General features: G+C 43.5%; 1 protein-coding gene across 1 annotated transcript in view; it reads right to left on the reverse strand.

Moving 5' to 3' along the window:
• ACSL4 (acyl-CoA synthetase long chain family member 4) overlaps window positions 1–21110 on the reverse strand; it is a 327102-nt gene that overhangs the window by 42308 nt on the left and 263684 nt on the right. Inside the window, exons 11-14 of the mRNA XM_085606507.1 lie at window positions 16263–16383; window positions 13511–13625; window positions 10328–10519; window positions 9957–10071 (exon numbers count right to left, since the gene is read on the reverse strand). Coding sequence (XP_085462633.1) covers window positions 9957–10071; window positions 10328–10519; window positions 13511–13625; window positions 16263–16383 — 543 coding nt within the window. The remainder of the gene's footprint in view (window positions 1–9956; window positions 10072–10327; window positions 10520–13510; window positions 13626–16262; window positions 16384–21110) is intronic.

Genomic DNA, 21110 nt, shown 5'->3' on the forward strand with positions numbered 1-21110 from the left:
GTCTCCATCACTTTTCTTTACTTGCTCTAGAGCCCTTTATATAGGACATCAAACTGAATAAAGATATTAAAGAAGTGAGATTTAATATTCAAGTTAAGTTAGCCGCCTATGCGGATGATATAGTTATTATAACAGAGGACCCGGATCCCTCAATTAATGCTCTGATGCAAACAATAGGGAAATATTCGATACACTCAGGATACAAATTAAATGGGGATAAGGAATATGCTACTTACCAGTATGCATCTGTTCTTGGCATGTAGAGCTGCAGAGTCACACACTGAGGATAAGATCGCCATCTGGTGTTGGGCTCGGATGATTGCAGGTTGTTGTTGTCTTCGGAAGAAGCCTTTGGTCACGAGGATGGTGACTCCTCCCCTGGACAACAGTGCGCATGGGCATCCACTCCATCGTCAGATTGTTTTTCGCCATGATGGGAAAAGATGGAGTGTATAGAAATGAAAGAAAGGATGTCCATGTGTAATGTCTAAGTAAGACGGATGCTGGAACAGATACAGGTCCCGGGGAGGCGGGCGGGCGTGTGTGACTCTGCAGCTCTACATGCCAAGAACAGATGCATACTGGTAAGTAGCATATTCCGTTCGAGGCATATGAGCTGCAGATCACACACTGAGGATAGATTATACAGCAGTGCTTCCCCTTAGCGGTGGTCGCCTGTATCCGTTGCAGCAGCTTGAAATAAAGTTTTTAGGACAGCCTGGCCCACGGAGGCCTGTTGTTTGGCCTGCACGTCAACACAATAGTGTTTAGTGAAGGTATGCGTGGTAGACCACGTGGCTGCCTTGCAAATGTCTTCTAAGGGAATGTTACCTAAGAAGGCCATAGAAGCCCCTATTTTACGCGTGGAGTGCGCCCTAGGGGGAACTGTAAGTGTACGTTTAGCCTTGAGGTAGCATATTTGGATGCATTTAACTATCCACCGGGCTATGCCTGATTTGGAGATCGGGTTGCCTTTGTGTGGTGGTGCGAAAGCAACAAAGAGTTGTTTTGTCTTTCGAAAGGGTTTTGTCCTGTCGATGTAATAAAGCAAGGCTCTTTTGACATCTAAGGTATGAAGGGCCCTTTCAGCTACGGAGTCTGGGTTTGGGAAAAAGACCGGTAGCTCTACTGATTGGTTAAGGTGGAAAGGGGAAATCACTTTTGGAAGAAATTTAGGGTTTGTCCTAAGAACCACTTTGTTACGGTGTAGTTGTAAGAAAGGTTCCTCTAGTGTAAGGGCTTGTATTTCACTTACTCTGCGCAGGGAAGTGATTGCGATAAGGAAAGCTACCTTCCATGTTAGGAATTGCAACTCACATTTGTGCATAGGTTCAAATGGGGGACCCATGAGTCTTGTTAGAACCACATTGAGATTCCACACTGGTGCAGGTGGCAATCTTGGGGGAAGAATTCTTTTGAGACCTTCCATAAACGCTTTGATGGCTGGTACCTTAAAAAGGGACAGGTGTTGCCTATTTTGCAAGTAGGCTGCCAAGGCTGCTAGGTGTAAACGTATAGAGGAATACGCTAGATTGCATCTTTGCAAGTGTAGTAGATAGCAAATGATGTTTTGGATGGAAGCATCCAATGGATGTATGTCATTATTAGCGCAGTAGATGGCAAATCGTTTCCATTTCGCGGCATAACACGCTCTAGTAGTAGGGCGTCTGGCTTCCTTTATGATATTCATACAGTCTGGAGGGAGATTGAGGTAACCGAACTCTAAGACCTCAGGAGCCAGATCGCTAGGTTCAGTGTTTGAGGATCTGGGTGTCTGATTTCTCCATGGTTCTGGGTTAATAGATCCGGGGAGAGGCGTAGCCTTTGATGTGGAACTAAAGATAGTTCCAGAAGTGTGGTGAACCACGGTTGACGTGCCCAAGTGGGAGCCACTAGTATTAGTGTTAGTGACTGTTGTTTCAGTTTGCGTACCACAAATGGAACTAGTGGGAGAGGCGGAAAGGCGTACGCAAATCTGCCTGACCAGTTCATCCATAGGGCATTGCCCTTCGACTGTGGGTGTGGAAACCTGGCGGCGAAGGTTGGGCATTTTGTGTTTTCGGGAGTGGCGAACAGGTCTATGTCCGGTTGTCCCCACTTTTGGAAGAAGGGGAGTAGAACCTTGGGGTGTAGTTCCCATTCGTGGATTTGCTGTGTGTGGCGACTTAGGAGGTCGGCCACTTGATTGTGGATCCCTGGGAGATGTTCTGCTAACAGGTAGATGTTTTGGGGAATTGCCCATCTCCAGATTTGCTGTGCCAGTTGGGACAGTTGGAGAGAGTGTGTCCCTCCCTGTTTCTGTATATAATACATTGTCGTCATGTTGTCTGTGCGTATGAGGACAGTTTTGTTCTTGAGGTGAACTTGAAAGGATTTTAGTGCTAAGAACACTGCTAAGAGTTCCAGGTGGTTGATGTGGAGCAGTTTTTGTTGACTGGTCCATCTGCCCTGAGTGGTATGGTGAAGGAGGTGGGCTCCCCACCCTGTGAGAGATGCGTCTGTAGTTAGCACAACTTGTGGAAGAGGCTCTAAGAACGGTCGCCCTTTGGACAGGTTGATGGTGTTCCACCATTTCAGTGAGCGAAGTGAGCGACTGTCCACCAACACCAGATCGGTAAGTTGTCCGTGAGCTTGGTTCCACTGTTGTGCTAAACATTCCTGTAAGGGACGCATTTGAAGTCGTGCGTGTGGGACTATGGAGATGCATGACGCCATCATGCCTAGGAGCTGCATGAATACTCTTGCTGGAAGAGATGGATGAGTTTGAAATTGAGAGATGAGATTTTGTATACTGGCTATCCTGGCGGTGCTGGGATAAGCAATGGCTTTGGAGGTATCTATGGTTGCTCCTAGATACTGATGTAAGTGGGAGGGTTGTAGGTGGGATTTGGGGTAGTTGATAGTGAATCCCAAATCGTGGAGAGTTTGAATTGTGCGATGAGTGTGGAGAACGCATTTTTGGTATGTGTTGGCTTTTATGAGCCAATCGTCCAGATAGGGGAAGACATGGATCTGTTGTCTTCTGAGATGCGCTGCCACGACTGCTAGGCACTTGGTGAACACTCTGGGTGCCGTTGTTACTCCGAATGGGAGAACTGTAAATTGATAGTGTTGCCCATCTACCACAAATCGTAGATATTTTCTGTGAGCGGGATGCATAGGGATGTGAAAGTATGCGTCCTTGAGGTCTAATGTGGCAAGGAAGTCTCCCTGTTGTAACAGTGGGAGGACTTGTTGGAGAGTGGTCATATGAAAATGATCCGAATGTATATACTGGTTTAGTAGTCTGAGATCCAGTATGGGCCTTAGTGTTTTGTCCTTTTTGGGAATGAGGAAGTATAGAGAATATACCCCTTTTCCCTGATGTTGAAGGGGGACTGGTTCTATCGCATGTTTTTGTAACAGGGATTGAACTTCTTGTTTGAGGAGAGAGAGATGATGTAAGGACATTGGACGTTGTTTGGGTGGTATGTTTGGGGGGGATTGTATGAGTTCGAGGCAGTAGCCAGACTGGATAATTTGTCTTACCCATCTGTCTGTGGTGATGGAAGTCCAGACAGGTAGGAATTGTTGGAGTCGCCCCCCGACAGGAGTGGAATGGTCTGGGGGGAGTGGTGGCAAGTCACTGTTTGGTGGCTGGTGAGGTGCGGGTGTTGTTGTTGTTGCCCCGCCCTCGACCTTTGTTATTGTTTCCCCTATAACCTCCCCGGAAATAACCTCTGTTAGGGGATGTTTGTCCAGAATTTTTAAAGGTGGACGTGGTCTCAGATGATGTGTTTTTGGAGCCTCCTCTATAAAAGGAGCGACGAAAGGAACCCCGGTTTTGAGGAGACTGCAGTGCTCCCATAGACTTGGCAGTTTCATTATCCTTTTTCATTTTTTCTAATGCAGTATCCACTGCAGGGCCGAATAGCTGCTCCTGGTTAAAAGGTTGAGCTAGGATTGCGGTTTGAACCTCCGGTTTAAAACCGGAAATACGGAGCCAGGCATGACGTCTGAGTAAGACGCTAGTATTGACCGCCCTAGAAGCAGTGTCTGCCGCATCTAAGGCGCATTTAATGGAGGCATTAGATATTAATTTGCCTTCTTGAATGAGGTCAGTGGCCTGGGACTTAAAGGGTTCAGGCAGATGTTGGATGAGGTCCTCAAGTTGGTCATAATGTGCCCTGTCATACCGGGCTAACAGGGCTTGGGTATTGGCAATACGCCAGTGGTTCGCCGCCTGTGCGGCGACTCGTTTTCCTGAGGCCTCTAAAAGCTTAGACTCCTTGTCTGGGGGGGGCGTTTCTCCAGTAGTCTGTGAGTTAACGCGCTTCCTGGCATTTGATACGACCAAGGAGTCTAAAGGGAGCTGGGCTTTAATGTATGCAGGGTCCTGCGGGGCTGGTCGGTACTTTTTTTCGATGCGGGGGTTGAGAACCCTCGCTCGAACAGGGTCTTTAAAGACGTCAGTGGCATGCTTTATAACCCCTTTAATCATGGGAAGTATATGAACAGTTTTCTGTGACTGTTCAAAGGTATCGAGGAGAAAATCCTCCTCAAGGGGGTCTGTGTGCATAGTGACACCATGGAATGTTGCTGCCCTGTTTATCAGTTGGCCAAACCCTAGGTGGTCATCAGGAGGGGAGGGCTTGGAGGGGTAGGTAGTGGGGTCAGGCATGTCAGGTATTGGATAAGACCAGTCATCTACCGGTGCTGTGTCTGGCAAAGTAAACGGGTCGGTTGGTTCAACAGGATAATTAAAGAAATCAGGGTCCGCCCCTCCCCCTAAGTCATCATCATCATCCTGTGGAGGGGGTGAATGACAGGGAGATGGTAAAGGTAAAGGTAAAGGAGAATCAGGAGGAGGAGGGGGGGACGGGTTAGAAGGTAATACAGGAGAGGAAGGACGAAGTGGTGAAGTGGCACAGTCCTTTTTCCGTATGGGAGCTGGGGGAGGTGTAATGTCCAGCTTCCGCTTTTTATATGGGATGGCAGTCACATGTCCAGTGTCAGGATTGATGTAGATCCGCTTTTGAGTAGGATCTGGTCGAAAAAGTTCATCTGGCTCCGAAGGTGGGGGCTGCGATGTCCGCTTCGGGTCTTTATGAGCTTTTTTCAGTGTGGGCGTAGTTTTCGGTGCCGAAGGATGTGTTGGGTCCGATGGATTTTTCGGAGCCGACTGAGTTTTCGGTGCCGATGTATGCTTCGGTGCCGATGTATGCTTCGGTGCCGAGGGACTTTTAGGCATCGATGTCGAAGAACGTTTCGGTGCCGGTGGAGACTTCGGTGCCGAGGAACGTTTCTGTGCCGAAGGAGATTTCGGTCTTGGAGCCTGTTTCGGTGCCGACAGTGGTTTTTTGGGTGTTAAAGGCACAATCAGGTGAGGTTTGCTCGAGCCCGAGCCACCTACAGGCTTAGATGTCTTCGGAGCCGGGCCCGAGGGCGGGGCTTCTGAAGAGGATTTCCGGTCGCGACTGGGCCCAGCTGGCGGAGTCTTGACCGATGGTTTTTTGGATGGGGCAGGGGCAGGGGGGGTGGTACTCACACGCTGCCCTGGAGTGATGAGGTCATCGGAATCGTCGGCCTCGGACACGATCTCGAGGTCTTCGGTGTCGTCTTCGGGAACATCTTGAGCAAAGATGTCCTCCGGTTCTGGAGCTGGTTTGGCCATAATATGGCGTCGAGCTCTTCGGTCCCGGAGGGTCTTCTTCGAACGGAAAGCGGAACAAGCTGGACAGGTGGACTCGTTGTGTTCCGGCGACAGGCAGAGGTTACAAACCTCGTGGTGGTCACTGTGGGGGAACTTCGCTCCACACTGGGGGCATTTCTTGAAGGGTGTCCTGTCCATCAGCCGCTTGCGGAACCGGTCCGAGTTGATGTCGACGTCGATGGAATGAAGATCAAGGAGTTAAATTGATTGCTAGAAGTTTTCTGCTGGAGCGGAAAAAAGTTCATCCGAACCCAATGGCGGAAAAAAACAATCTGACGATGGAGTGGATGCCCATGCGCACTGTTGTCCAGGGGAGGAGTCACCATCCTCGTGACCAAAGGCTTCTTCCGAAGACAACAACAACCTGCAATCATCCGAGCCCAACACCAGATGGCGATCTTATCCTCAGTGTGTGATCTGCAGCTCATATGCCTCGAACATCAGAGTTAAAGCCCCTAAACATCCATTGCACCAGAGAGATTTTAGGTAACTCAGGTCTTGCGTGGCAGCCGGGATATATAAAATACTTGGGTATAGAATTTGGTAGCAATATAATCGGCTCCTTACTCCACAATGAAAGTACTATACTGGAAAAGGCTAAGGAACTGCTAGACGCCTGGTCTCCAAAATGTATCACTTGGTGGGGAAGAAGTTAAACAAAGATTATGATTAAAACCCTAATTAACTATTTAATTAACATGCTCCCTCATCCTGACAACTTTCACCGTAAACTGGATATCCTCTTAACTAAATTTATACGGCAAGGCAAAAAAAGCTAGAATTGGACTAAAAAAAAATGAAAGCTAAAAAAAATCCTTAGGTGGAGTCAATTTAGCAGATTTTAAAATTTACCAAACAGCTTTCCTGGCAAAACAAGGCTCTTACTGGATTCCGCCTCCCATCAACTACACTCCAGTATGGCTTGAAGTCGAGAAATCCATCCTTAATAGTCTTCACCCTGTTACCCTGCTTACCTCTAACCACACAAATCTAAGTAGATCAAAGTCTATCCTCAAAAATACAAAGACAGCGTTGTTAAAATTAGATAAGAAACTTGACTTAAGCATAAAGTGCTCTAAAATGGAATCCAAATGGGACAATCGTAACATATACAAAGGGAAAACTATGCATTATGATATCTGGATTGATAAAGGGATCTTATTCCCTCCATTAACTAGAAAGCTCCTCCTATCCCATTACCTTTAAGGAACTGCAATCTTGTTATAACCTAGACAACGTGGAATTTTATTACATTTTAAAGATCAGAGCTGCACTGTCAAAAGCCAACTTACATAATGCAACTCCATCGTTACCAAACTTTGTAATGAAGATCAACAAACTAGGCCACCAAGTCTCACTTATTTATAAATTACTCGCCCTAAAATTTAGACTCTCAATAAAAAAAACTGATTAAGTTCTGGGAATCACACTCTTCTAATCTGATACCAGACGCTAAATGGCCTCAAATATGGAGCTCTACCACCGGTAACAAAATATCCCCGGTCTTATCTCAAACATTTTGGCTCCTTCACCAAGCCTTCTGGACACCTGCCAGACTGCACTCAACATCTCCGCGATGACCCGCTTTGCTGGAACTGTAAGGAGGAAACTGGCGATTTAGCCCACCTTCTACTGCACTGCAAAGACAGACATTTTGGGACAATATATTTGACTTCCTATCAACATTATTCACTTGCCAGTTAAGAGAAATTTCTACTTTAGTGTATCCGTTTCAAGAAAGCCGGTTATTAAACAATACAGACAAGCCCCTATTGGGCCTACTATTCACATCCGCAATAAAAACTGTTCTAAATAATTTGAAAGACCCGCACAAAACATATATTGCTGGTAGAACTGGCTTACCCACCTCAGGGGTGCAGACAATATCGCTCTTCAAAGCTCTCCCTGGAAATCCTCCACCAGACACATAGGGGATAGACTAGATGCATATTTTAGTACACACAAACCACTATGAACAGAGTTTGAACGTTATTATTAGATATCACCCACTTATATCTCCTTTTAACCGCTAGTAATAGCTCAGATTTCATAGAAGGATAACTATTAGGACTCTTAGATGTTCTAACCTCAAAAATTCCTCTACCATAGGTCTTTCTTCTCAACACGCATATTTGACATGACACCTATCATAAGCATGGGTAGACCTCTTTATTGATATGATCGAAGTATCGTCTCTTCTCCAATTCCTTTACTTAGTTCTTATTAGTACTTTTTATTCTTTCTTTCTCTTTCTCATCTTATAGACTGTATGGAGATTAGCTATTAGTGTACAGTTTGATGTATCACCTAACATTATATTCTTCACATTACTTATTTAGTATTGGGGTTAATGTTTCTTGTTTATCACAAAATTGAAATCATCATGTGTCTCCCCAACTGATGTATCACGATAATTTTATATTGCTGTACACTGTTTATCGCATGTGGCCTTTTATGTTTCTTTTCTGCAAACAACTAATAATTATTTGAAATGGAAAAATCCAGGGTACACTTGCAACAGAATGTATTTGTATACTGCAGTCCGTACATTCTACCCAAGACCATAAACGTCCCAAAGTCGGGAGGTATAAAGGTCCAAATCCTCAAGGTCAGTCATTCTTGCCGTGTTTGGAGCAGAAATCAGGGGTTAGACACTATTTGATGGAATAAGCTGCCCTGAGGAAGCCTTGGTAAAGGTGAAATGTGTTGGCTGCGCTTGTGCTTTCGGATGAAGAACCCGTATAAAAGAAAAATATACATGAAAAGGATCCACTAGTCTTACTTTGTATTGAGGTTTTGTGCACATGTTGGTTTCCTCTCTCTTGTTTAAATGTCTCTAATGTATGCCCAATGAGCAGCTGTCAGAGGTGGGCAACTTGGTTTTGGTAACAGTGACAACTTCAGGTGGTGTGGGATCGCATCCTCTAGCTACCATAATTTGTCCACCTCTCATGTTACTGTCTATTCCAAACATCCACACATCACTGTCTTCCTCTTTAACTAGAGCCCACCTCTTTTGGATGTCCGAGTACAAAAGGATAACCAGAAACTTACATGGTGCAGGTCTTTGAAGCAAATTGAGTCTACTAAATGGTGGGCAGAAGTGTGAACTCACCCCCCCATCATGTATGTTTTGTTCTACAAAAGGTTCAGTGTTAGCGGATTTCCTGGTTGACAACCGTACCACCCACGAGCACCCATGGACTCTTGTGAAGCAGAACAGCTGACCAGCTGTAAATGTCCTGCCACTAGACAAGATGAATTATTTCTGAAACTGAAAAATTAGTGGCAAAGCTAGCTGAAATTCACAGTGATCTGTGATGGTGAGGGCTTTGGATTCAAGATAAAGGACCGGGCTGACTGCAGAGAAAGAGGGGAGGCCTATGGGCTCAGGCAAACTCAGTCTGTCTGCCACGGAGACGCAAGCCAGAGACACCAACAGAACAACTCTGAAGTTTGGAAGCTATGAACTGTGCCTACCTGCACAAGACATCAGACTCTTATCTAAACCCTCCGGCCTAACTGAAGGCTGGAGAGGCAGCCTGGAGATGAGAGTATGTAGTGTGACTCCCATCTCCATGCTTCCTTTAGCCGCTGGTGAGTACTGTGCAGGAACGTTAATTGATTATCCTTGAAGAATGGAGTAGTCATGTGGAATGCAAGTGTCACTTTAAGAAGAGTAAATATTCATCTACTGATCTAATTTTTTTCAGTTTTGGCCTAAGTTTAATTATAGAATACTTTGCAATTTAACTAAAATGGTCTGGGTGCTTTTCTGAGTGTTGACTTAATGCAAGTCTTGGTAGCCTTAACATACATTCTCTGAAGCTGCCTTACGTTTTGGACCCCCATTATTAAAGTGTAGAGGAAGCGGTCTTCGAGAAACCGCATTTGCCTGATTAGGAGCTAGATTTGCATGGTGGTGGGAGAAGTTGCCCTGCTGGATAATCCAACTTCCTTCATATCTTATGTATTAGAATCAAGTGTATGTTATGGCCAACAGATGCCTATTCATCACATAATACACATTTCTAATGTTCTATCAGATGAATCGAAAGCTCGTTGAGTTCCGAATCGTCATGGACTGCCAGTCAGTCTCTACAAACGCATACTGGAACAATTTGAAAATCTTCTGCTTAGTTCTAGATCTCATGGCAGTGGTTTCAATTATTCCCTCGTTAGCCCACCATGTCAACACCCTTTAGAAATTTAACTGCTGCATTACAACATCCACAAGAAAAGAGATTTTTGATGTTCATTTTACCTGTTGGCATAAGCACAGATATTGTCAATAAGTGGACAGTTCTTCAGTGCAGCCTCCACTTTGCCTAAAGACACGTACTCTCCTGCTTGCAACTTCACCAAGTCTTTTTTACGATCTGTATGATAAAATGAACAGATAAGGTCAGAGCATTTAATTCGGACTTTCTTTAAATGCATATTGGATGTCAAACTTACAAATGTGAAGCTTGGCAGTGAAGAGTTGTTTGTTAATGGTTATGGAAGAACTATGAAATGCTAGGGTACCAAGTCACTGGTTTAGGAACTACAGAATAGCAGCTTGTGAGCTGGGTTCACAGGAGAGAATGCAGGGATAAGAACTTGACTCATCTAATTGTCCGAGGAGACACCTACCGATGATTTGTAGGCAACCATCAGAATGGAGCTCCCCAATATCACCAGTGGAAAACCAGCTCTGTCCATTCTCATCCACAGAGAAATCCTCCTTGGTCTTTTCTTCATCTTTAAAGTATCCAATAGATACATTGGGCCCACCAATTATGATCTCTCCTCTGGGGTGTGGCTTGTCTTGACTGGTATAACCCCCTAGAAAACACAAAGCAAACGCAAGATTATAGATAAAACCAGGATATAGAAAGACACTCCAGGTATTTCTAGGTACAATAAACTCTGCACACCTCAGAATTCTAATGCTGCTCCAACAGGTTTTTTCACATGTACTGGAATTTTCTTGCAAACGTGTAATCAGGCCTCTACAGTTTTCTCCTTGTGAGAGTACCATTAGTAGGATAACAGAAGCACCTATCACAGGAAACCTAATTATTCCACATAGTGAGTGCATTATATAAAAGGTGGATATTTAGGCTCCATTTGGTAAAATACTCAATGCATCAGTGGACCGCAAATGGTTTAGCAGAAAACGAACAAAAAACTCAAACGAAGACTAGAAGGTTACGCACTAGATTTGTGGAACAAGTTTCAAATGTGAACTGAGCAGAAACAAAATACTGCAGTAATTAAAAAATAATAATACACTAATGAGGAATACAATGTCAAACTTCTTTTGACTGTATTATGTCAAAGAAAAGTCAGGGAATGGTAGGCAAAACAGACACCTCTAGACTAAGGATTAGAAAATGCCCTAAGCAGGACCGTGAAATAAAATGAGAAAAAAAATAAAATTACAAACTACATAACAAATATTTCCTGCTGAGTTACATTTAATAAGAGTCCATCTATTAAAAAGATATAGCCATATTTCATTTTATTAGAATAATTTTAGTGGAATGCAGATATTCTATCTAGCGCAACTGTGCTGCTTTTAAAGTCTTGAGCACATATAGCTTGAAAAGCCTTCTGCTGCAATGAAAAGTAACATTTTAACGGAGAGCTAATGCTACCCAATATACAAAGACGCACAATTAGTACATATTGAAATGGGCAGTGACACTAATTAGGACAGTGATATAATCTGTGATTTTATCAGTAATGCACTGAGGAGTTAAGGGTGTGCAGATTAAATTTGGTGACTGAATTTAGCAAGGATCTTTAACACTCCTTCAATGAATCACTAATTTTTCTTCCAGAATCTCTCTAACCTTATCATAGTAATTTAGGAAAATTTCAATAATTTTTTCATTATGACATTCGAGCAGGATCAACAAGCCTTAAATGCAACATTAGCTGGAGATTTTTCTTTCAAGTGGATTTTTATAATGCAACAGTTAAAAAAAAGTAAGCAATGAGCATGTGGCCCCCCACCACAGCCAGAAATATTGTCTTTAAGCAAATCTACACCCAGTATTATTCACAAACCATGCAGTTCTATTCGAAAGGACAGTTTTCACCAAATTCCTTGCTCTTGAAACATTGAAAACAGGTATGGCATACTCTCACCACCACAGTATAGAGTTTAAAGGACCATACCATAATCCAGCAAATAATCGAATGGTTCTCACTTTGTCAAATGGGGGAGGGGTAGTCATAGTGGCTAGCAACCGAGGCACATTAGCAAACTGATTTATGAATCATTTTTACCAGTTTAAGCATCAGGTCCATTTGAGAACAGAGTCTAGTGAACATAAATTGAGCAAAATGGTTCTTAATTTTGCTAAAATTAATATATAAAACATTCAGGCAGTATGATCTAATTTTTAAAACAGTTCTATGGGTTAGCATACTGACATGGGTCTCACCAAAACCCTACATGCAGGAAATCATGAATATTATGTAACAGTTAAATCAGAAGGTTATCGGTTTCAAGGGGTTTGGACCCATAAACCTTTACAAAGATCACATCAAACTTTGAAACAATTTAGGCGAGATTCAATATAATACCCAGCAGCTATGATGCATCATGTCGGGGTCTGACACAGCCCAGTACACGCAAAGAAACTAAACTGGTATTAGCAGTAAATCTGCTGAGGACTTCCCTCATGCAGAGTCCTGTGGAAGAGTAGAGGCTGGTGTATCAGAAACACTGAAGATTTGCAACAGTGGCAAAACCTCCACTTGATTAGAACATGGAGAACAGAGCCGTCTGGAAATGTATGCAATGCCAGAATTTGTGCTCAGTGGAGCGACTTTGAGGCCATAGGGACGTGTGGACAGATGGTAACAAAGGATGTGGATCAGACACTGAGAGGGGGGGTAGAACCATAGGCAAATAAACACTAAAATGAATATCAAGGATCTAACCCAGCAGACCATGTGCATATCAAATGCATCTTGGCTATGGAAGTAGCAAAATCTGTAGCAGTCATAGTCCCTACAGAATGTATAATGGGATGACTGGGGATAGGGGGGGAAGGTGAAGGCTGAGACCGTGGTTGAAACATTGAGGTAGTGGGAACATTATCCATTTGGACCTTGGCTTGCCGTTATGTAGCCCAACACAAGGGAGTCTCAGAAGTTCCTTCAAGAGAGAGATCCCCTGAATCAACGGTCAGTTCAAGGGATTGACGCCTGGAGTTCCCCCTATTCTGGATTATTGGGTAGCATTTATGGATTAGAGAAAGCAAGGTGGTACAGGTCGGGCATACGGTGGGCCTCTGGAGTTGTAGACATAGTCAGTTGGAGGGCTGTTGAGAGGTCAGGAAGGAGTAATTCTAGGCTTTGGGGAAGTGGGATAAATATTCTCACACTGGAAAAGCACAATGAAGAACACAACCAGTATAGGGGTTTATTGCTCTTAACACAAGGCAAAGGATCGTGGTTCTTCTAACTGGTCTGGAATGCAATATACTGTGCATATAAAACATACACTTGCCGAGTGGAGATCAGTAATGGAAATGTGTTCCAGTATTCCATTTCACGCACACATGTTCCCCCTTTTATAAATACTGCAGATAATTCCACGGTGAAGAACATTAACTAAACCATTTTCAGTGTTTTAAGGGCATCTCACCAGCGAAAGTAGCTTGATAGTGAAGTCTGGTGAAAATTAAGCTTATGTTCAGGTAAATCGTTGAATCATAGGAAAATATTAAACCCCATGTCCTGGCTTTCTAAACTTTGTAAAAACATGGTACTAGTATGCATGTGTGTTCAATGCACATTACAGTCTGATAGTCTCACCTTCTTTCCAGTCTTTTAGCTTGATCTCACAGCAAATAAGTGGCGCTCCAACTCTGCCTGTACTGTAGTCTGAAACTAAGAATGAAAAAAAGTTAAGGAACAAATGTGGCAATTTCTACTAATCTTTATTTTCACTTTCTCGCATTAGTTACTTTTACTAAAATGCATCGGTGTAGGTTGCTCTGAAAAAACATTAACAGGAATACATAGGATGTGATTAAATATCTGGATAACATTCCTGTATACGTCCCGTTTTACTGAGTCTAACTTTCAAAATGCTTAAACAAAGACAGGTTACAAAAGAGAAAAACTAGCACTATGGCAGTGTATTAGTTCAGTCAATGTACACCAATGCACTTAAGTGTATCTAGCTCTCATGCATCATGGACCACAGAAACTATAGTGTGACAGAGGTTATTTGCCTCACTTATTTTGTTTTACTGGTCAGATTAATTTCTTTTACAGCAACCACTGCTGTGATGGGGCGAGTCCAGCTTAAACCAAGAGTACAGTAAGCCTGTACTCGTGGCCTTGTGACCATTGTAAGGTTTAGAGCCCTTGAGCACCAACTTGACAGTCAATACCCTGGATAAATCCTGACACACCCACAGCTAAAGTACTCACACCATTTTTTAAGTATTTACAATTTTGCGGACTAGGATGAGGGTAGGAGTACCATTTAGCAACCATGAAGCAAATGAGCAAGTAACCTGCCACATTAGTTATCCCAGCTCTAGTATCCTTCGTAGATTTACATGTTTGAATTTTCCTTGTCATTGAAATGAAAGTCTCTGGTACACACGGAGCAGTACGGGAAACAGTTTCCGATAAAAACAACTACAAAACAGTGCATGTATAGAAGAGATTCAATCTCATTTGAAAAAGACCTGAACTGAAGTGAACAAGGTTGAAGGTCCTTGGATTCCACTCCTTACAGAGGTCATTACCTCAGATTATGGAGGACATGTGATGCCTGGTTATTACACACAGTACCAACAGGTGAGCCAAAATAGGGGAGCATGAGGGATGCATGTGCTTCTATGAAAGATATTAATGTGGGAGAACTGAAGTTACAGGTAAGTAACTCCTATTTTTTCCAACATCTTTCATAGATTCACATAATTGAAGCAGAATAGCAAGCAATATACAATACATTTCATAAAGGAAGATGGGAATAAGGCTGACCTTCTAGAAAGCGGTTGCATGAACAGCTTGTCCTACAGCTGAATCCTTTACTGCTTCTGGGGCCAGGCAGTAGTGCTTCGTAAATATTTAGCTGTTTTTCCAAGTTGCTGTGCAATAGAAGTCAATGACAGGCAACGCTGCATACGAAGCTGAAATCACTGCTACTCTTCTTGCAGTGTGCCATTACTTTGGTCGATAGAGCCCTATTAGTTTTCTCATGACAAAAAGAGTATTGCTGCTGCAATCCAACTTTCAAAGCATTGTTTTGATTGAAGCTACTATTTGGGTGGCTAAAGGAGACGAATAACGGATTAAAGTTCCTGAAGTGTTTTCGAAAGGTGGATTTTCAAATACTTAACATCCATGGCTCTCTCAACTTCTTTAGATGGGGCAGGGAAGAAAGATTAGAATGGCAGGCTCATTCAGGTGGAAATGCTTTACATAAAGAATAGATTTGATTAAATGTTTTAAATCCAAAAATCGTTTTCCCTTCCCCGGGCTTGTTCCTGTGAAGGAAGGACCTTCAACAGAATCCTTTATGTTAAGGCTTGAGAATGGGCTCAAGGGCCCCTTTATGCAGCAAGGAAAGAAATTCTGCCTCCATAAGAGAGGCGGAAGTGCACATTTTGCATGGGCAGGGTTAGCAATGGATTTTGAATGAAATCTGTGGTATGCCTATAATGCACTACATTCACATGTTTACATGCTCTACAAGTCCATAGTGATTACAGGCCACTCTTGATGGAAGGCAGCAATTCTTCCCCAACACAGGAAGAGAGTAATCACTACGTGGTGCTGCTCTGGAGTCATGGTATCCTAGATTGCGGACCTTTTGAATGTGTCTTCTCTGCGGTGAATGCACCAGCTAGTTGTGCCTGTTGCATTGGCTAGTATGGTCTCCTACAGTATGAGTATTATTGTAGCTGTTGAAGTTGAAAAGGCCAATATACCTGGTTGGCACACCTATCTAGCTGCTACCTTTGTGTTCTTGAACTACAAAAGAATATTTATCTTTGAGCCTGAAGAGAACCCAACAATTTCACGCGGTCAGTGTCTGCTTCACATTTTCAAGGGTGTCATTTATATGGCGGCCAAACAATGTTTCACCATCCATAAATCCCTCAATGATGGTTAATGAACTGAGCCCTTATTGTATGACTGAGTCAGCTTTGGGATGGCCTATCAGGTATGCTGGTACAGAGTCCAGAGCTCAATATTTTTCCAACCTTGGAACAGTCGCAAAGATGATAGCTGGACTCTGTGTCACCTTTTTCTCCTAATTCCATATGAGGTTGGGAATGGCTTTTGAAGTTTTTTTGGAATGTCTTTTAAAATCTCAAAGAAAAAAAACAGTTTGCACTTGAATTGGCAGAATACATCTCTTTAAGCACTCTCAATGAGAGAGTGGAATCTGGAAATGTCATCCAGTGGGAAGTCTTCACCGGAAGCATTCACCACATATTTAGCCTATTCTCGGCAGGCCTCCTCTTCAACTTCATATTCTTCAGCTAGATCTGCTGTCCTTGGTGGTGGTAGTGAAGGTGGAAGCTGGAGCGTTGGAGGTTACAGAGTTGGTTGTTGTGTGGCAGCTGTTGCAGATGCTGCGGCTAATGTGGTTGCACAGGATAAAAAGATTCTGATTGTTGAAGAGATCTTGCATAATAAATCGGTCTTCAAGACCTGGAGATCTTTAATGAGATCCAAAGGTACATGCATAATTAGAGGTTCATTATCAGGTTCCTCATAATAAGAATCATGGTCATGTCATAATGGGAATTCCCCTTATGCTAAGGGCATTCATCCATTGGATGAGGAACAGATGAAAAGTGAGGGTCATCATGCTCTTGACACTGGACTTCAAGTCTCTTGGGTTACAAGCAGGTCTGAATGGATCATTGTCTTTCGACTCCACTTAGTCCCCTTCAGTGGCAAATTGTTTTACAGGTAGAGTGGGAAATTCCTTGCTTGAAAAGTCTGGTAAGGCTGAATACCAGAAATTTCAGTCGTGCATGTCATACATTGCATATGATGTTCTAGGACTTTTGAAATCAGTGCCACAGGTAGTGCAGTTGACTGATGGTGCTGTGAACAAGGGACCCATCAAAAGCCCTACCTGTACTGCAGAGGCAGAGTGGTCAATGATGAGCCATCTGTGGTGACGAGTTTTGGCTTTACAGGATGATCCTTCTCTCACATTGCAGCCAAAACCTGGACCGAACTGCCAGAGGACATCAGACGCACCCCTCCCTGGACACCTTCAGGAAAGCCCTCAAGACCTGGCGTTTTGGTCAACGGATCTGCGGATCCCCCTACCTCCAGCACCTTGAGACCCTTACGGGTGAGTAGCGCGCTTACAATTCCTGATTGATAGGTGAAGGCATCAGCATCAAGGACATTTTTTTTTGATGCGGTAGGTGATCTTGATGCCAATGAGAATGGCCAAAGCACCTCACATGAAGGCTGCAGAAGAACTTAAGTGGTCACATCATTCAAGTAGTATACAAGGACATTATCCTTTAACATTTATAACCACCTTTACTTGCCAGATATTTTTTAGGCTTCTTAACAAGGGGATCCATGCTTGAAGCCTCCCACAAAATAGGTTTGGCCTTCTTTTATTTGTGGTGCTTGAGAATTTGCTCAGTTTAGAAGAAGTATTTGTACTGATCCTCTGCTTAAAGAGTTTCTTTTCCCTGCAATTTCCAGAGGGCCCGAAATATGGCTTTCCTTGAACAATCACATCCTGGAGAAGAGGGCAAGACCTTGTCCAAAAACTCAAAAACCGAAATCCAAGCAGAAAAACTGCCAAAGGGGTTGGCAAATCAGAGAATACCTCTAAATTAACACAATGCTCTGTGAGAACCTGAGCAGAGCTAAGTGGAGACTCCCTGCACTCACTACATGCTGTGGAAATCTGTCAGATGATGACCTCTGTGGAGTTCATGATCCTTCAACTTCATTGACTGACATTCTGGTCTTTTCAAGGGAGGTTGAATGGCCATTTAACATGCTGTTTTGTTGTGTGTGTTTCTATGGGAATATTTAAGCATGTAAATGTATGCAAGAGCCAATGCTGGGGAACCAGAACAATTTACAGTGAAGGATGATATGATCTCATCATATAAAGGAGACTGATCTAGGTTTTGAATGATATGCATTGTACAAATTACCATCAAAAGGAAAGTGAAGAATGAAGACTCGTGCCACTTCCCAATCAAAATAGAGAATCACTAAGAGAGCCTGCTACGTTAATCTGGTTAGACCCCTCACTCAGATGAGTAAGGATTCCTACTTGGTTTTTAAAAGTAGCCTCACCCACTAACACTAGTTAGTGGTATGCTTCATCATAGGGTTCCTACACAAGACACCAAGTACTCTGGGTGTGGTTCGATGCCTGATCAGCATCGGAACATGTTGATATTTTGTCAGGGATCAGAATAGTTAAAATTACCTCAATGACTCCCTACCAATTGAGGAGATATTCAGTATTGTGAAGCGTAGGTAAGGTTAAAAGCAGCATTAGATGTGACAAGACTATTATGGTCTCCCACATCTCGGGTCTACATGTGCATTACAGTGCTGGCCTGGATGATAGCACCGCAAATACCTACATGCCTAGTATGGCCGCGTGGCAGTATGTGCAGATTTACACACTGCATCCATGCTGGAAAGATGCATATATTCTCCAGTAGGCAAGGACGCAGTAACATGAACATGGAGTACAGCTAATAGGTAGATTACAGGCGAGACACCTTGACAAAATAAGTCTTGGGGAATGGGGGCCTTCTTGTAACTATGCATTTTGGCTCCTGTGATGATTCCAACACCTATACCTCCTTCCCTGGTGTTTGACTACAGGGCCCACCTGCCTCCGAGTATCTATGGACAACACTATTTAAAGTAGGTCAATTTAGCCCCTATTGTGAACCTCTGCGCATGAAATGCATGTATTGCACCGCCACGGATTAATATTAAATATACGAGAGAACTTGCACCGGTTCCCTTTTCGTACATTTTGTTGTATACTGCATGAATTTAAGGCAGTTTGATACCAATGTTATATCCACAAAGGAACCCGAACAAGTTCCTTCTTTTCAGCACTTTGGTAACAGACCGCATTCCAGTCATGCGGTCTATATCAAATGTTCTTATGCACAGTATGAATATGGCTGCCAATGAAATCCTGTATAATGATGTTGTCTTGCCTTGATCATTACAGATACATTCTCAGGGCATTATCTGGTACTGAATCATAACGGAAACTGTAAGTTACGATAATATTGCACAGATTCACATTCAATAGTGTGCATGTGTACACTAATATACGAGAGGCACATGACAATAGGGATCACTCAGTCCTGATGAAAGCCATTTGACCCTGAGGGACAGCTGAGACCATGGCTGAAACTAAGAGACCATAATAGTCTTGTGTCACATCTAATGCTGCTTTTAACCTTACCTACGATTCCCAATATTAAATATCGCCTCCAATGGTAGGGAATCCTTTAGGTGATTTTAACTATCCTGATCCCTGACAAAATAGCAACAAACTGCTCCACTGTAAATCAGGTGTCGAAGCACACCAAGATACACTAAGTGTCTTGGGTGGGAACTCTATGATGAAGCATGCCATAAACTAGTGTTACTGGGTGAGTGTTCTTTAAATAAAAACAGTAGGAGTACCTCCTCAGCAGAGTGAGGGGTGTAATAGGATTAAGATAGCAGGCTCTATCTTAGTGATTATCTGATATGCAGTATATGCATTTTATAAGGGAAATCATGTTAAGAGGGATCCATAGTAACCCTGGGCGGACAACTATGCTAGCGAAGTTTGCGTAGTTTGTGCTACTTTGCTCTACGCGAATTGCACGTAGCACAGTGCAAAATACCGTAGCGTAGTTGGCATATTTTGCTTGCTCGCGGTCCTAACCGTCAACTTGGCGACCGCGAGCGAGCAAAATGACATCCCAGCGATACTTTTTCCTCGTTCGCGATCAGCAACATCAAGTTGCCGATCGCGAGTGTGGAAAATAAACCTCCCAGCGAGATTCTCAACGCAGGGAGGTCAGGTTTCTCATTGCGAGTGGTTGCGTATGCTCGCGAAGAGAAACTACCAGTCCGCGTTGAGAAAGCTGACGCTTGAGTAAAAATCTACTCGAGCGGCAGAAAACGACAGCTCGTTTTCAATGACTGCACAATGCGGACAAGCATCCGGCACGGTGCAATAATTGCGAACAGCGCACTATGCAGTTCGCGTAGTGCTACACGCATCTCGTGTAGTGGACTACGCCCAGGGTTGACGATAGACGCTGTGCCTTCCTATTCAAGAAGTTAGTATTGTAATTTCATGATGTAATGGTTGGCATGAGCTGAAAAAGATTAGCAAATTGTCGAGTTTGGGGAAAAAATATCTTTATCACAAAGGAAAGACTCAAACACCCCATACATGTTGAAAAGGGGAATTACCCAACACATAAGGCAACACTGTATTGGTAGTGTTCGTTACTAATACATAACCTCAGTAAATGTCTGTTTTATGTATGCATGGATTTGAAAGTAATCATTTTAGTCTGCTTCCTCTACATGTGTAAAGATCTGGTGATACGCTAACATCCTAAACACCTGCCCCCTGATGCGCTCATTCTCAGTCTTCTGGCTTAGGATAAGACTAACCTGCGGTGGGCCTTCTCTGGATGAGAAAGTATAAGTAAATTACATTTTTTTGTTGATGGTGTTTTAAACAAACTCATCTGCTTCCTTCCACATCAGACTTCTCTCCTGAACCAGCCAGTCTAGAAGTGAAGGATTCAACTAGGACGACAAGTTGTAGTGGAGAACTAGATATCTGGCTTTGTACCCATTTAGCTTAAAATCTAGCATGGTCTGTTTTTCTACGTCATGCAGGAGGATGGTTGAAAACTTTCGTCCCACCTGGGTACCTCATGGCTGAAGGATGGTCAAGTCACTGTTTAAGTGGATGGAGCCTTTCCTCCTGCAGAGGCTGAAAGTTGCTGGTTGCTGTATGGTTTTTGTTGCTGGTTGTTGCTGCATTTGGTGGTAGTTCCTGAAGCTGACTTGGCCAGATGGCTCCAAGAGTGTGCCACTGCTATACCACTTGAACAACAACATGAAGCAGGCAGGTCGCTCCCCAAGCCGCTGTACTGCCTTGGCTTGTACTGGTGTCGTTTGCTGCAGGCCTTGTCTGCCTGACTGTATTTTGTCATAACCTGCCATTTTTCTTTTTCTCCTCCCTTGTGGTAACCGGTCTTTTTTTCCTCCCTTGTCTTACTGTAAACTTGCTTTTTTCTCCCACCCTGTCCCCCCTCCCCCCTGCCAGCTCTGTGCCCAACTCGCCTTCTGTCCCCCTCCTCCCCGTCGTCCGTCACCCGTTCGGTTCCCGCTCTTCCCGCTGCTG

The sequence above is a fragment of the Triturus cristatus genome, chromosome 5_2, assembly GCF_964204655.1.
Source record: "Triturus cristatus chromosome 5_2, aTriCri1.1, whole genome shotgun sequence".
NCBI classification, from domain to species: Eukaryota; Metazoa; Chordata; class Amphibia; order Caudata; family Salamandridae; genus Triturus; species Triturus cristatus.